The following is a 17,420-nucleotide window of genomic DNA, read 5'->3' on the forward strand; positions in this document are numbered from 1 at the left end:
CGGAGGAGAAGAAGCAGGAAGTTGGAGCGCAGGAGTCAGAACAGATTACCCTGATTAGCCTGCAGGCTAACGCTCTCTGATATGAGGTTTAGAAGCTGAACAGTAAGTTTGGATTTGATCTTGTTTATCTGCAGAGGCTCTGACGCTATTTGAAGTTTTGTTGACGAGCTGGTAAATGACGCTGAGAGCAGTTAGCATGTAGCTTAGATGACTTCCTGCCCGGCTGTGAGTTTAAACGCTATTAGCAGTTAGCTCAGGATTTTAGCAGAGTATCAAAGTGAGTTTAGCTAGTTGATAGAAGCAGGTGGCTACTGTCATGTTGTTAAAGTCGAGTTGTGGGCTAATGTCCGGACTGACCGCCGATCAGCTAACCGTCAGCTCGGTCACGTGAGCCGCAGCTACACCTGTACGTCCCCAAACTGTACGTGAGTCCGGATGCAGAGCATCCTGAACACCTAGGACAACATGCAGGACAATATGCAGGACAATATGCATGACTACACGCAGGAATACATGCAGGACAATACGCAGGACAACATGTAGAACTACATGCAGGACAACATGCAGGAATACATGCAGGACAACATGCAGGAATACATGCAGGACAATACGCAGGACAACATGCAGGAAAGAATATGTAGGACAACATGTAGAACTACATGTAGAACTACATGCAGGACAACATGCAGGAATACATGCAGGAATACTGAATAAATGAAGCTGATTTACGTCCACTCAGAGGTTGTTTTAGGTACGTAGGTCACATCAGCCGTGTTGAGTCCTGACCGTCCAGTAAACTGTGATGTCATTGGTTCACTGAATGAACCCCTGCTCATGTGACTCCAGGTGGTTAACTGACTGTGAGTAACATCACAGAGGAACAGACTGTAAACACTGATCTGAGATCTGTTTGTGTTTGTTGACGAGGTGTTAAGAGTGTTCAGATTCTACTGTTTCTATCCATCAGGTAGCTAACGCTGACCAGCTGCTGAATGATCCTTTATGATTCTTATTTAACTGTCCTAAACAATCTGATGTTTCACTCCTGTTTAAGTCTGAACTGACTTCCTATCATGCACTTAGTCTTTCATTAGAGCCCCCTGCCTGTTCTCAGACTGTCACTGTGTCCCAAATACAGACTACATACTAATCATTACTGTTTTAATATCTTCATACTGCCTTGTAACCCTTAACCCTAAGCCCCGGCCCCTGTTTGCAGGTGTGTGACCTGTGTTGACCTCAGTGGGCGTTGCCGTAGGCGATGGCTCTGATTGAAGGTGTAGGAGACGAGGTGACGGTGCTGTTTGCCTCTCTGTTGCTCCTCCTGGTGCTGCTGCTCGCCTGGATCTCAACCCGCACCTCCGAGCCCCCAGAACACCTGTTTGCCTCCACCACAGGCCCTGCCCCCTCACTGAGGAGCAGCCCTGCCCACCAGGACACGTCCCCCTCCTTCACCAACACCACCTCTTCATCATCATCCTCCCCCTCCAGCTCTGTGAGTGACAGCTCTCTGACAGAAGCCCCACCCACCAACACCTCCCCCCAGGGGGACAAAGAGGAGGGGGAGGGGGGAGGGAGGGGGGACACAGGAGGAGGAGAAGATGGAGATGGTGTGAGGAGCGGAGGAGGAGGAGAGTCTTCGTCCTCTCAGAGGAACATGGTGCTCAGACTGAAGTTTCTCAACGACACCGAGAGAACAGCTCAGGTCAAACCACAGGACACCATCGGATACATCAAACGGTAACTCGCTACTGCATCACTACTGCATCACTACTGCATCAGTTGTAATTGGTAATTGGTCAATGTATCAGAGCAGAAAGTCAGTTCTAAACTTTGCCATAAACCAGAGGTTTCAGACTGTGAGGCTCCTCCCCAGGGGGGAGAGGGAAAGCTGAAGGTGGGTGACATAGATACTGTGCGTGGACAGGTGCATGCAGGTGTTGTAAAAACAACAGGAAGTTATTGCAGCTTTGTCAGCAGGTGGAGCGACAGCAGCGACTCCCAGCTGATGGAGAAAATGAAGGTCCTTCTTTCCTTCGAGTTCTTCTTCGAGTCAAAACTTTCCAGAGTTAGTCTGAGTCACCTCATGTAGGCTGTTGGGATAAGTCTGCTATTGGCTGACTATTTCATTCTCCTTCCCTTCCTGTCGGTTTGTCACCGTCGCTGCATGCGGGGCTCAGCTCCGCCCGGCGCCGCCCAAGACGATTGTGATTGGTTTAAAGAGAAACAAACAAGCCAGAGCCAGGAGCTGCTAACAGCGGATTCAGCTACTGTAATGGAGACAATTTGACACAATGGAAACAAATATAGACTGAAACAACAGGGTTCAAGTTGTAGCCCACAGCTAATTCACTGTCTCCATAGCAACATTATACTTCCTGTTTACATCCCCCAATGATCACGATGATGTTTGGGGGTGCAGTTGTGTTGATTTTGTGTGAGACATTTGTGGAAAAACAACATCCCAACGTAACGTGATGTCAGTAATTGATCAGCATTGTTCCTCTTAAAGGACCCATATTCTGCTCATTTCAGCTCTGTATCTTTATTCTGGGACTCCACTAGAGCAGCTTTGCATGAGTCACAGTTGATAAAAGTCCTTATGTATCTCCTCCTGGCCCTTTCTGCAGCCCCTCAGTTCCCCCCTCTGTCTGAAACAAGCCGTTTTAGACAAACTGAACAAGTAACTCAGACAGACTGAGCGGGTGGATGAGCGTCACTGTACTTGGGTGGGTGGTGCTGTGATTGGAGCAGATGACCTGCTGGGGGCGTGGCTGAGGGCGGTGACTGTATAGTTGTGACATCACAACCTTACAGAAGTCCTGGCGGCCTGTTTAAAGGCACAGTGTCTGAATACGGGCTGTGTGCATTTCTCTGAGCGTTTTGATCCTTTCACAGTATTTATATATCAGGTCAAGCAGCTTTAATCCAACAAGACATGGACATCCCACTTTCTACAACGTGGGACCTTTTAAATGCCAACATTGATATGAAAATGCATTGATTAAAGCTTCAGCAGTAAGTTTATGTCCAGATTTTCGTCAGCAAACATTAGCAACCACTCACACGGCTTTAAAAACAAATCAATAAGAGGTCATGTGACTCGGGTGTGTGAAATGGTCCAATCACTTGGTTTTACAGCCGCGCCTCCACATAATTTATGAACTTTATGTACCTGCTGTCATTAAGTTGAGATATCCGTACAACGAACAATGTTGTGGTTGTGCTGAGTGCTGTGGCTGGTTTTGACCTTTGACCTCTGCCCTTTCAGGACCTACTTTGCGGGTCAGGAGCAGCAGGTCCGGTTGATCTATCAGGGTCAGCTGCTGCAAGACGACGCTCAGACTCTGGCCTCTCTGAACCTGGTCCATAACTGCGTCCTGCACTGTCACATCTCTCAGCATGCCAGCCGGGGGGCGGCGGGGGGGCCGCGGCCCGCCGACCAGGTGCAGGTGGCTCTGAATGTGGGCAGCCTGATGGTCCCCCTGCTGGTTCTCATGCTGTCGGTGCTGTGGTACTGTCAGATCCAGTACCGGCAGTTCTTCACCGCCCCGGCCACCGCCTCGCTGGTCGGAGTCACCATCTTCCTCAGCCTGGTGGCCTTCGGAGTCTACCGCCGCTAGCTGCTCTCTGATTGGCTGCTGCCTCTGTCTGTGTGGTGATGTCAGCAGCCGGGGCGGAGCTCTCTCTGTGACCTCTTACCCCGAGCCGGCCGGGACTCTGACCCACTGGACGAAACAGACACCGATAGTTAATGTTTGTTTGTTTTTCTGTTGCCATGGAGACTTTAATTTTAATTTTTTTTAGATAACGTTTCTCTATAGGTTTCTCATCATCGTGCCTCTTTTACTTTCTGGTGGTCCTGAAGGGGGTTGGTGTCAGACCAGCACCAGACTATAGACCAGACCTGTCTGTCTCTCTGTCTGTCTCTCTGTCTGTGTGAACAGGAGAGGAACATGTAAATTAAATTACAGCTTTTGAAGAGAAAGAAATTCTATTAAATCATTTATTTATCTTGTCGTGGTTCTTTGAGTCTGTGAAGAATCAATAGTTCTACCAGTAACCAGTAGTGGAAGTGATGGCAGCATCAACAGCAGTATTAGCAGAAGTAGTGGTATGTAAATAAGTACCAGTAGTATTGATACCTCTAGTAGTACTATTACATGCTAATCATCTCTGCTCAGCAGTAGGTATACACACATGTCAACATTACTGGTTTATACTAATGAGAATATTCATTATTTATTCACTCAATGTTTCTCTAAGATTTTAAACTTGTCTTTGTTGAAGATGAAATGAGTGTGTAGTCTGAGAGAAGGCCACACATGAAATACACTCCGACAGTCCTCCTTAAATCCTCCTTCATGAAGTTCTAATGTTCAGTTTGTGGAGGAGATACAGAGTTTGTGCTGCTGGTGTGGTGTTTCTATTATTTTGTTCACCCCATTTATATAAAATACAGGAGGCTGAATAACAAACGCCTTTCTGTATGAACAACTTCAGATTTCATATTATTATATATACACACATAGGCATACATATTATATACACACTATATATATGAAGTGAAATATCAGCCTGTTCTGCTGCACAGATTTACAGATAAATATTTAACATAATTTAATACGCTGATTAAATGTACAATATTTCTTTCATGTTCTTCCAAATTGAAATGGGTTTACATTTAAGGTTTACAGGAACAAACAGACAAACAACAAGCAAAGGTTTGAGGTTTTCTAATGTGAAGCTGCTGTTTATGTGGAGAGATAACAGAGACATCCCACATATATGATGTTGGTTACCATAGTAACACAGTGAGCTGCCTGTTAGCGTCGTGTCGTGTAGAGATTGTAGTTGACGTCATTAGCTGATAATAACCGAACGCACTTATTTTACTGTTTAGATTTGTTTAATTATTAAAACGTTGCTGATTTCTTAAATGTGGTGAAACTTTATTTTAAATGCACAATAAACAAACAATTAAGTGATGTCTGAGTGATGTCAGAGTGATGTCACTACCTGTAGCTGTGCTGACAGGTGTTCAGCCAGCTCGACTCCTGCAGCTTCCAGCAGGATGATGGTTTCTGTCAGAGGGAACCTGGAGGAAGATAGAGACTCTTCATCGACACCATGCTGAGTCACCTGCTGAGGACTGAACACTGAAAACACACACACAGATGTCAGGTGAGTTTACCTGTCAGTAAAGAAACGCAGTAGAGCACAGTAAAAAAATGCAGTACAGTTCAGTAAAGGAACAGTAGAAACGCAGTAGAAATGCAGTAGAGCGCAGCAAAGAAACGCAGTAGAGCGCAGTAAAGAAACGCAGTAGAAACGCAGTAGAGTGCAGTAAGAAACGCAGTAGAGCTCACTAAAGAAATGCAGTAGAGCTCACTAAAGAAACGCAGTAGAGCGCAGTAAAGAAACGCAGTAGAGCGCAGCAAAGAAACGCAGTAGAGTTCAGTAAAGAAACAGTAGAAATGCAGTAGAGCGCAGTAAAGAAACGCAGTAGAGTGCAGTAAGAAACGCAGTAGAGCTCACTAAAGAAACGCAGTAGAGCGCAGTAAAGAAACGCAGTAGAGCTCAGTAAAGAAACGCAGTAGAGCGCAGTAAAGAAACGCAGTAGAGCGCAGTAAAGAGTCTGATTTTGCTCAGCTTGGTTTTAGCAGATATTGATCTGTGATCGGTTGTGTTTATCTCAGAAGGAGTCACAGAATTCAGCTTCACTGAACTTTCAACACAGTAAGCTGGTTGTTGTAAAAAACACCTGGATTCATTTAACAACACCAACAAGAATCTATGAGATTATCTGTACAGCACAGTTCAGGCTGACACAGGTGTTTCCAGGTGTTTCCAGGTGAGTTTACCTGTGGGTTCATGTTGTCAGACAGGAAGTGCAGTGATCTCAGCCGCAGCTGGAACAGTCTGTCCTGGACTTTGTCATTGATGTGGTCATAGCTGGATAGCTGATCCAGGACTCAGAGGAGTTTTCAGTTCCATACAGACTCCTGTTCACCTGAGAACACAGCAGTCACATCGGCGCCTGCCTCTCCTCCTGCTCATGCTCCTCCTCAGGTGTAACCTGTGGTTACCTTTGTTAACCTGAGCAGCTCCTCTCTGATGTGTCGCTAGTTCTGCTCTCTAGCTCCGCCCTCCAGCAGTGAGTCACCAGAGCGCTGCAGCAGGTGAAGCTCCGCCCAGCACTGCAGGTGCAGTAACACGATGGACGGATACAGACTACTGTCCTGCAACCAAACTTTATCTACTTCTATGTTCTTTATCTCTTCTTTTGATGATGACGGTTCAATTGAATAAAATAACTAAAACAAAAGCAGTAAGACCACTCATTTTCTGACTGGTTATACTGGACTACAGATCAGAAAATGTTTCGAATGGAGCTGATAGAAGACAAAATCCACTGTCCCCCTTCTGTATGCAAATATATTTAAAAGTTTATCAGAAGTTAATATGAAGCTTGAGTCTGATTTAAACATATCATGTTACAGTGTGTTTGAGTCCTTGTTGAGCGGCAGTGGATGATAGAAACCTCGTCACAGGCTGCAGGTCACTTCAGCAGTTTCACAACAACGCAGACAGGAAGAGCTCAGAGACTGACTGACCTGTACGATGGGTGTCATGGCGTCCATGTTGGCTCTGGCCTTGCTCACTGTGGAGTGGAAGATCAGCACTCTCTCCAGGTGCTGCACACCTTTATATATATATATATATATATATATATATATATATATATATATATATATATACATCCAGCTCCACCAGGACCATGTCCACCAGCCGGATCAGGTGAGGACGCAGAAGCCAGAACATCCGATTCCAGTGGCAGTCCGTAAAGGCAGCATGGCAGGCAGTTTTACTCACAAATCAGAAAAAAACATTCAGAATTCCTTTAACTGTTTATTATTTTCACTTTTTCTTTATGGAAACAAATAGACAATATATATATATATATATATATTCTCTCTCTACTGCATTCGCTATTTTGTAAAATAAAAAAGGTGTGCAGTAATATTATTACAATTAATCCAGCTGTAGCTTGAGTTATATTTTATTATTTTGTTTTATCCTATTGTTATTATAATTTAGTTGTATTTAGATTTTATTATTATTTGTATCTAATATACTTCAATATATAAACATTTTTTATTCGAAGTATATTTCTCCATTTACAGGAATAAGCTGTATTTTAATTTGAACAGCTGAAGACAAATCATTAGCTTTCCTGATTTGTGTGTCTGTCTTATCTATTATTTACTTTTTTCTTTGATAATTCATTAAAGATAAGATTCATTTTGGTTGCAGGCAATATGAACTTGATTACAAATCAGTCTAACATTTGATAGATGTGCAGCTGTCAGTGTTCATGTGTTTCTACATCAGATTAGCAGAAATGGCAGGTATTTAAAAAAATGTTTTTTTTGATCCAATGATCTGTTCCTTGTCCGTGTGGGGTGGATTTCAGAATCAGCTTTTTTGGCCAAGTATGTGTACACATACAAGGAATTTGTCTTTTTGTTGCTTTCAATGTACTTGAACAGGAGTAGAAATACAGGTGAGGAGAATGAAGGAGAATGAAGCTGAACAAAGGTAAACAAACATTTAGCTGTTATGTACATACAAGTAGGTGAAAGAAGATACATATGATGAACAACAACATACAGTGTCTTACTACAAGGCAGTCTGTTTCTGTAAATTGTGAACACTTCCACTGTTGGAATCATTTTTTGGGAATAAAAAGGTCTGATATCAGGCCGGTACACTCCAGCCCAGAGGATGGCGGTAATTCACATGAGCTGAAAGCTACTCGACAAACAACACCAGCAGAAGAAGAATAACAACCTGTGATTGGTTGCTGGATCGTATAAAGACACTATGGCGCCGACTGGCTGGTTGCAGAGAGCTGGCGGTAGGAAGCTACCAGGTGAGTCAATGGCACTGAAACCGAACAAAGAGTTGCTTTTTCGGGAGCATTGAGCAGCTGTGGTCGGTCTGCTGTCTCTGCTGCTGCCGCTTGTTTTTCACTGAGAAGTAAAGATAACCGCGTCAGAGAGTTGTGGTAACCAGCTAATTTAGCAGGGGCTGCTAACGTTAGCTCCATGTTCCTCTACAAGCGGCCCTCATGGAGCCGTTAAAGGTACGCAGCAGTCCAAATTCTGTTTCAACAAACAAAGGACTGAAAACAATGTGTGTGGCGGGAATATTTGAGAACATGGCGGCAAAATTACCACTCGCCCTGTCTGGCTAACAATGCAACGTTAGGCATATTGAGTCAGTCAGTGCGCATGCGTTGGTTTGAATCTAAATCGGTTTTCTTTACATTTTATTCACAATTGTGAAGTTTGAATGTGTATAAGCAGCTCTGTCCTCACTTCCTGCCAGATGTCCTGCTCCTTCCTTTGGCTCTAACAAACATGAATGCAGTCGTGGTTAAAGTAAAACTCATCTTCTCCTCCCTCCAGCAGTCTCTGCTCTATGTTGAAATATGAATATTTAAAACATTCAACAGAAACAGGCCTGTACCGTGAACCAGGTTCAACATACCAGGATGTCTTCGCTTATCTGGCTTCACGAAGTCCAACAGCCACATCATGCTGAGCGTCACAAAATGGAGACCAATAATTGATGATTGACTCTGTAGCTGTGTAGATTTGTTTACCTGGAAGTGATGAAATGAAAGGCCGACTGAAGCCCCCCCCCCCAAGCAGTCTGTTCACAGAGGGGGGGGCTGTGACAAAACCGGACTGAAGCGTACTCTGATCCAGGCATCTCACAGAGGGTTTATAGAGGAACAGGATAAGTTTGATCTGAGTCTACCTGTCTTCAGGTGAGTTTCTGCCTGTTGATTTACTCTGCTCTCTGATTGGCTCTGACAGAACGATCTGTGACCTGCTAAAGATGAAGCTGTGATGTCATCAGTGAGGTCAGACCTCCAACATGGTGAGTCTTCACATCGGAACAAACACCCAATCACACATCAGCATCACCAACAAGGTTGTCATCTCATCACACCTGCTTTGTGAAATCATCACTGCTATTCAATCATGTCAGACTTTTGTCCAATCATTGCTCACTCAGCTGGTGTGATGCCAGAGTGGGCGGGGTTGGTGTCAGCTGGGAGATGATGTGAACAAAAGGCCGAATTGTAGCGCCCCCGTCAGACAGTGTGTTCTCAGAGCGGGGGTGCCCTGACAAAGACTGACCGAAGCGTTCATCTGATCCCATGTCAGCTGACTGAAGAAACCACTATGGTGGAGCTAAAGAGCTCCCGGGCTAAAAAACTAAATCTATGTAATTGAATGACATTGTTTAAAATCAACAGGTTAATCTAACTGTTGCTGCCCAGTGTTGGATTATTTTGTTAAACAATGAACTTTCAGGCTTAAAGTCTCAATTGATTTCAGTAACGGTGAAATAAAAAGTTCAAACTTCAATGTCTACTGTCTAAACAGCTGTCTATCTGTCCTCTCTCAGACTCCAGAGGATGTCATCTCTCTCTCTCTCTCTCTCTGACCATCTTCAGGTAAACTTCAGTGTTGTGGCAGCAGCCTGAGGACAACTGGTTACCAGTCTGTAGTGTCTTTTATACTGGGAAAGACCCCAGTTTGAGTTTTAGACTTGGGGAGTGAGGACATTTTGGGCAGTCCTTGCTTTCGGACAGACCTTCAAAGGGCTGTTTGAGGGTTTAGAGATGGTTTTTAAAGTTCAGGTTGAGTAGGTGTCTAGTTGTGATAAGGGGCTGAGGAATGCATTATGTCAATGAGGGTCCTCACAAGTATAACGGTACAACCATGTGCATTTTTGTTATTGATCATAAGGTATGAAATGCATGTTTATAATGTATTAAACTCTTCTGAATTCATCTTGTCTATGTGGTTTCTTCTGTATCTGAAGCTCCTGCAGAGCCAAGAAACTAGCCGTCAGATCACAAACCTGCAGCTCCGCCCAAACGAGGCCAGATTGAACTAACTTCAATGAATTCAGCCTGTTAACAGTTTAATCCATCCGTCATCTTCTCCAGGGTGCGTTAATTACATCAGGAGTTATTATAAACTGCTGGGAAGGACTGAATAAATATGATGTATGTCATTTCACATCGTCCTGACTGGTTCTGTCCTACTTTAACTGGTTATGATGGCGAACCTTCAGAAATGCTGATTGAACCATTAATGTGTAATATACATTTGTTTTAATGCACTCTCCCAACAAGTAAATCTTTTGGTAATATAACAGTCTTTTTTGATTTAAAGAATAACTTTATTTTCATTGTTACCTGCTGTAACTCTTCCATGAAGACGAAGCCTTCCTGCAGTTAGTTTCAGTCTGAACGGGCTGCGTTTCTTTATTGCCTCCCGCTCTCTGTATTACGTAACTTGGGTGGGGGATTTAGAAGGCCCTTGTGCTCACGATGACGCTTGTTGAGGCTGCAGCTACTTCACAGTGAAATGAAAAACTGCATGCCCATTGGTCGCCCGCCCTCGAGGGCTCAATCTCTAAGTTCACTTGGGTTTGGCAGAGAAAAGGACACCTGTCACCTCAACGCATCTCATTTAAATGCATTTAATGTCCCAATGAATGACCGTAAAGCACACTTTGGGTTTCCAATGAAAGGGATGCTTACTGCTTTTTGGTAAGATTGGTCCTCTTTCATAAACTGAGAAGTGTTATAGGAGGAATTGAAGTTTCAGGATTAATTTGAGTGATATAAAAAAAATAAACCACGTTTTAGTGGCAACTTATTTCTTTTTTGGAATGGTAGATGTTGCTTTACTGTTGAAACAAAGGTTTATTTGAACGGCTTGTGTTTGGTTTAGTCTCCTGTAGGTAAAGATGTCTGAAGAGTTTCAATAAAGCTTTGATCAGACAGTCTGATCCCCTGCTCCTTCACACCTTTCATGCGTATTCCGGACTGTCCCTTTTTTTTTTTTGGGAGGTTGAACTTTTCCCCGGAAGTCACCAGCTGCTGACCCGTGCTGCTGCAGCAGGAGTAGTAGTTAGCGCTTCTGGACACAACAGTCCACTTTATAAACGGAACCGTCAGATATTCATTCATCAGCTGAACCGGCGGAATGGAGACCGACACGGCTTCACCGGTAAACATACCGACCGACCCGCTGTTCTTCCTCCAACCGGAGAGATTCACACCGGAGCTAAGTTGGCTAACTGAACTAGCCTTTAGATCTGAGGGGAGGCAACCTGCCGCCAAACTCCATTCAAAAACAGCAATGAAAAAGCAGCTACCACTTGTCAAACTGTACACAGTGTCTGACACAAAGACGAGAGACTAGATTATTACTGTTATGTGGTTAATTCGGCCCCAACAGAACTGGCTGTGCTCCAGTAAAACGCCTGAGATCCACACATGGTTCGGTTCCTTCCTCCCGGAGCGAGGACAAACAGGTGAAGCAGTGCTGCAGGTTACACAACGAATGTGGGGTCAGCCGAATTAAATATGTGTGTTCTTTTGATTTAATCAAAATGTAGTGATGTTTCGTGTCTGCGTGTCTCTGTCACTGATCAGAGCAAATAAAGCGATCGGATTCTGAATGGAGTTTGGTTGAGCGTCTGTCCTTGCTGTGCGTTGGTTTGATGTTAGCTGGTGTGGAGGCCTGCGGTCCAATGTTTATGGCACTTATATTCATTCTTTAAATGAGTCAGCTGATTATTTTCTCCATTAATGGATCGATTGTTTGGTCACAATGACCCAGAGCCCAAAGTGACGCCTTCACAAAGCTCCACATTATTAACAAGACATTACAATTATTAACAGCAGGCAGAGGAAAAGCAGCACATCTGCATCTGAACAGCTGGAACCAGAAAAAGGTTTTACAACGTCAGTCCACTGATCCATTAATGGACTGACCAATTCAGCTGGACTTAATAAACTGTTTAATAACACACTTCATATTTTATAAATTCTTCATGTTTTAATCTGTAAAGTCACTGAAGCTGTCAGATAAATGGAGTAGAAAGTGGCATGAGATTAAAATACTTAAGTAAAGTACAAGTACCTCAAATGTGTACTTAAGTACAGTACTTGAGTAAATGTACTTGGTTATATTCCACCACTGCTAATGTTCATGCTAAGTGTCGTTTGTGAGATTTTAAATGATGATCGTAATTACTTGGTAAATTATTAGTTATTAAGTGACACTGAACCTTTTATTACCTCGGACTAATTTAAAAACAGTTAAAAATGTCCAAACTGATGTCTCGTTGTCAAATGTTGTGTAGTTTAAGGTGTTGAAACATCATGTTCGAAGAGATTCACTTTAAAGTCTTTAATACGTCACATTACACGATACATAGTTCATTAATGATATTAAATAATATAAACCAGAACACTGACGCACTGGAGACACGGACAGGAGGGCAAACATTGTGCTTTAGATTATTAGATTATTATTAAACTATTTGGAAAACAGTTGTTCATCAGTTTGACCAAAACAAATGTGATCTTTGTTCCCTGGAGGTTTCAACCACATGTCATGGTCTACAGTCAACTTTCTCGCTGAAGTTGTTGATTTTTTGTGGATCGACTAATGAATTATTTCAGCACTAAATTATAAATAGTGGGGTTTTATAGAATAACCAACAGATATCATTTTAGAGATTCTTAATGATAATGATGAATAGTTTAACTGTTCAACTCTCACATGAAATGAAGGAGCTTTAAAGTATAACAACCATCTTCCACACAGTTTGACATCTGGTGTAAACGCTTGACTCTCTGACTGTTGGCTGGATTTATTCAAGTCAGACGTTGTTTTTTCAGGATGCAGCTGAAGACTTCCGGATCAAAATGGAGCCAGATGGCGACGTGGAGATCCAGTCATATCCTGCCCTCAAGAAGCTGTCCGTCATACTGACCGACTGCAGGGTGTGGCTGGAGGGGCGGGACTTCCTGTCTCTTGGTTAGAAATCTGAACTGAACTCTTTACAATCTTTTCATTAAAAAATGTACAATCAGGAGAATAAATTGATTCTGCTTCCTCATGCAGATGACAGTGAAACACTGATGAATTTTAGGATTTTGATTTATTGTGTAAAAATGGAAAATTTTCTTGAAAAACAAATATTGTTTTCATGTCAGTTACAGAACTTGGGTATTGTGTCGCTCCATTACTGAAAATTATCAAACAATCTTCTAATGTAATTATCATAATACAACATCCAAACACTTAAAAAGACAGTTTTACCTTTAACTTGACCTCTAACCTCTCCATCCCTACAGATAATCACCCTCAGCTCTGGACCCAAAGACCGAGGCGGTGCTACCCGACGAATACTGGCAGAAAGATGGTCTACTGCTCTGAGTGTAAGAAAGGTTTCTACAAGAAGTCTCACCTGGAGGCTCACCATAGAACCCACCGAGGACAGAAACCCAACCAGTGCTGGCAGTGCGGGAAAACCTACCCAACTCTGATGAGCCTCGTCGTCCACCAGCAGATCCATGACCGCAAGGAGCCCTACCAGTGCTCGTACTGCGACAAGACCTTCGCCCTGAAGAGGGACTGGAAGACCCACCACCGCACGCACTCAGGAACCAAACCCTTCAAGTGCTGGTTCTGCGGAGACGGCTTCAGCAAGCAGGACGAGCTCACCGAGCATCTGGAGGTGCACAAGGGGGAGAAGTGCTACCACTGCAAAGTCTGTGACAAGATGTTCGTCTCCTACCAGGGCTTCAACTTCCACCGCAAGTCGCACAAGAACCAGAAGCTGCTGCCTTGTCTTAAGTGCAAGAAGACCTTTAGCAACCCTCAGAGTCTAAAGCTCCACCAGGTGACTCACTCCAACAGGAAGCCACATAAATGCCTCACCTGCGGCAAAGGCTTCAAGCTGCTAAGCGGCCTGCGTTGCCACCAGAGGACCCACGAGGACCTGAAGGATTACCATTGCACAGAGTGCGGAAAATGTTTTTCCAGCCTGCAGGGTCTGAAGCTGCACAACCGCACACACACCGGACTGAAGCCCTACAAATGCACCGAGTGCGGGAAGAGGTTCACCCAGTCTCCCCATCTCAAGTCTCACATGGTGACCCACACCGGAGAGCGACCTTTCCTCTGCACCACCTGCGGTAAGAGGTTTACCCAGTCGTCCCACCTGAGATCCCACATCACACTGTTCCACGTTGGCGAGAAACCATTCACCTGCGACGACTGCGGGAAGAGCTTCACCATCGCTCACTACCTGAAGATGCACCGGCTGAGCCACACCAAGGAGAAGCTGTACCAGTGCTCGTACTGCGAGAAGTCCTTCTCCTACCACAACTCCTGGAGGGCCCACGAGAGGATTCACACCGGTGAGCGTCCGTTCAGCTGCCAGGACTGTGGCCAGAGCTTCATCACATCTGGCTCTCTTCTGAGCCACCAGAGATCCAAACACACCGGAGAGAAGAGCCACTACTGCATCACTTGTGGAGAGTTCTTCTTCACCAGTTCACTGCTGCGGGTCCACCAGCTCGACCACACTGGCGAGCGGCCGCATGCCTGCACTTGCGGCAAGACGTTTAAAACCAAAGGAGTGCTGCGCTACCACCTGAAGAGGTTCACCGACCACCAGCCGGCAAAAACAATTGAAAACACATAAACCAGAGGTTTTCAGATTGTGAGGCGCCTTCCCAGCGGGGAGAGGGAGAGTTAAAGATGTGGTGGGAGAGAGTTGAGGTAAAGATACAGTGTGTGAAAAGGACAGATGCATGCAGGTGTTGTAAAAACAACAGGAAGTTAGTTATCGTAGTTTGGCAGCAGGTGGAGCTGCTGCAGCGACTCACAGCTGATGGAGATGAAGGTCCTTTAAAACACTTCGAGTTCTTCTTCTCAGAGTTATAACTCAGTCTGATCTGAGTTATAACTCAGTCTGATCTGAGAATCCTCCTGTTTTTAAGTTTCCTTCAGTGTCACAGTGATCCAGTGATAGTTGTCTGAGGACACTGCAGACACGAGCTGCTAACAGCTGATTCAGCTGCTTTAATGGAGACAAGTAAAGACAACAGTTGAAGTCCACCCGGTTGTCTCAGTGTTGTCTGGAACCACTGCGTCAGTTCCAAAGTGTTGGTGTCTCTTTAAATCCAAAGTTGCATTTGAGAAACAATTTGTTTTGTGAGTTTGTGTATTTTTTCTGAACCCAGCTGATGAGCGCTCATACAATCACAATAAGTTTCAACATGAACCGTTCTTTCTCTCTCTTCTCCTCCCAGCTGCTTCCCCATCACTCCTTCTGCTTCCGTCTGCTGTAAAAAGCTGATTTTATGTAAAAGACCTGATAAAAAGAACAAACACTGAGATTTAACACTAAGAAAGGATTAATCTACTTTGCTGTTTACAGCTGGTTGTTGTCAGAAACACAATCTGGATGTCGCATTTTAAGGAGCAGTCCAACATTTTGTTCTCTATTCTTTTAGAGTTAGATAAAAAAGACAGAAATCAGTTTGATCTGAGGTTTTCTGTGTGTGTGTGTTTGTATTTCTATCTTTGTAAGGACCAATTTCACTTTTAAACCATTGTAGTGAGGACATTTCTGGATTGTGAGGACATTTGGCCGGTCCTCAGTAATTCAAAGGAGGTTTTAAAGAGGACCTATTATGCTTTTCCTTATTTTCTGTCAGTTTTTCTACAGTGTTGGATGTTCATTTTTAAACGTTGCCAAAGTTTCAAATAATGAGGTAAACGTATGTAAAAGTAATCTCTGTGAGCAGAAAGCTTCAGACTGCTCTGAACACGTTTCCAACTGGTTTTTCTACTTTCGTGTCTGTCTGACATCAGATAGGCACAGATTTCTTTATTTGGTCATCTGCTCCAGAAGAAGAGGGAGGCCTGAGGTCTGTTAGTTATTCTGCCGCTCTGCTCAGGATGACTGTTGTGAAGGAAAGTTAGTCAGTTTCTTGATGGACAGACGGCTTTACTTGTTGCTAAAGTCATCGCTAACTACTGTTAACTATAGCTGTCGTTCGCTAGTTAGCTGTGCAGCTAGCAGTCCTCTTAGCCATAGATATATATATCTATATCTATGCTCTCAGTTAGCTGAGTCTAACCATCTGACTCTCGGAGCCCGGGACTGAAGACCTCCTCCTCCCGGTGGTCCAAAGCAGCATCTATTGTTTTTCCAACCTACTTCTTGTCTCATTTGTGGTCTGATAAACAGGAAGTTCATCACATTCAGTCCCCATGTCTCTATTTTCCAAGCTAAGTTACTGTTGCTGTCCTGCAGTCGACCACAGCGGCTCAGTATGAAGCGGTGCGCTGTGTTCAGGCCTCAGAGGCGTCTCCCTGGTCCTCGTGGGCTGCAGGGAACCGTGTCAGAGGGTGAACTGAGGGGCCGCATGAAGGGCCACCTTAAGATGAAGAAGGACTTATTAGATCTGTGAGTCATGCAAAGCTGCTCTAGTGGAGTCCCAGAATACAGATGTAGAGCTGGAAATGAGCAGAATACCTCCTTTTAAAGGTTTGGGTTAGAATCAGGGTTATGGTTAGGGGCAAGGGAATGCATTATGTCAGTGAGGGTCCTCACAACTACAGAAAGACAAATGTGTGCGTGTATTTTATAAAAAATAATAAAAAAAACTCTATATTTTCCTGACAACAGACCTCAGACCAGCAAACAAATAATGACTTGTACTTGACTTGGGATTGTTGGTCTTGACTTAGGACTTGTTGAACTTGGCTTGGGACTTGTTGGACCTGACGTGGGACTTGTACCAACCAGGGCTTGGGGTTAGGGTTAGACTTGTGAAACACTGACTGGGTCCTCCTCTGGTCTGTTCTGGTCTCATATTGAGATCTTTATGGTCAGAATATGAACCGTTTTGTTTCCTAAATTATGTGACGTTGGCACTCCGCACAGATTCATGTCAAAGCAACTACATGGAGTTTTAAGAGGTTATGAAACAGTCTCAAGTTAATACTGGTGCCTCTATATGACCCACATGAACAAACGAGACCATCAGCAAGAAGATTGGCTGTTTCTGTATAATAATTCTTAATGAAATCAGATGAAATGCTTTATGGCACGCAGTTTGGAGGAGCCCATGTTTACATTTTCCCAGTAGAGTTTGGCAGTGAGTCGCACGTTAGCACGTTAAAAGGAAGCAGGAGGAGATTTTTCTTTAGAATTTTATTTTCACGTTATATTTTGTGGTTATGGCTGATTGTGGGGCAGGAACAGCAAAGAGAAACAGAAAAGAATTGAACAAAGAACAAAAGAAAGTTAAAAAGTGATGGAGGACGGGGGTGAAAACACGAGTCAACAGATGCAGAGATCGGGATTTTAAAGCGTTCAAAACCGATCCTGAATTAGCCCTCTTCCTGCTAGACATATATGTAATATGTCGATTTTATTTATGAAATTCACTGCGAGACGTGGTTTCACGTCAACATATGAATTTACCTTGGTGGCTAATGTAGCTAACA

General features: G+C 43.9%; 2 protein-coding genes and 1 long non-coding RNA gene across 3 annotated transcripts; all 3 read left to right on the forward strand.

Annotated features, from left to right (window-relative positions):
- tmub1 (transmembrane and ubiquitin-like domain containing 1) lies at window positions 1-4,014 on the forward strand. The gene is made up of 3 exons (XM_070919326.1): window positions 1-102; window positions 1,220-1,740; window positions 3,272-4,014. The coding sequence occupies exons 2-3, from the start codon at window positions 1,262-1,264 to the stop codon at window positions 3,621-3,623; spliced, it is 831 nt and encodes a 276-aa protein (XP_070775427.1). The 5' UTR covers window positions 1-102; window positions 1,220-1,261; the 3' UTR covers window positions 3,624-4,014.
- Window positions 4,015-7,906: 3,892 nt separating this feature from the next.
- On the forward strand, window positions 7,907-9,874 carry LOC139297100 (uncharacterized). The gene is made up of 3 exons (XR_011598464.1): window positions 7,907-7,936; window positions 8,889-8,952; window positions 9,487-9,874. It is a non-coding gene; the product is annotated as an uncharacterized lncRNA (long non-coding RNA).
- A 1,207-nt stretch (window positions 9,875-11,081) lies between these two features.
- On the forward strand, window positions 11,082-14,601 carry LOC139296291 (oocyte zinc finger protein XlCOF6-like). Its single transcript, XM_070918655.1, has 3 exons — window positions 11,082-11,105; window positions 12,788-12,926; window positions 13,247-14,601. The coding sequence occupies exons 1-3, from the start codon at window positions 11,082-11,084 to the stop codon at window positions 14,599-14,601; spliced, it is 1,518 nt and encodes a 505-aa protein (XP_070774756.1).
- Window positions 14,602-17,420: the final 2,819 nt, after the last annotated feature.

This window comes from Enoplosus armatus, chromosome 14, assembly GCF_043641665.1.
Source record: "Enoplosus armatus isolate fEnoArm2 chromosome 14, fEnoArm2.hap1, whole genome shotgun sequence".
In the NCBI taxonomy this organism is placed as follows: Eukaryota; Metazoa; Chordata; class Actinopteri; order Centrarchiformes; family Enoplosidae; genus Enoplosus; species Enoplosus armatus.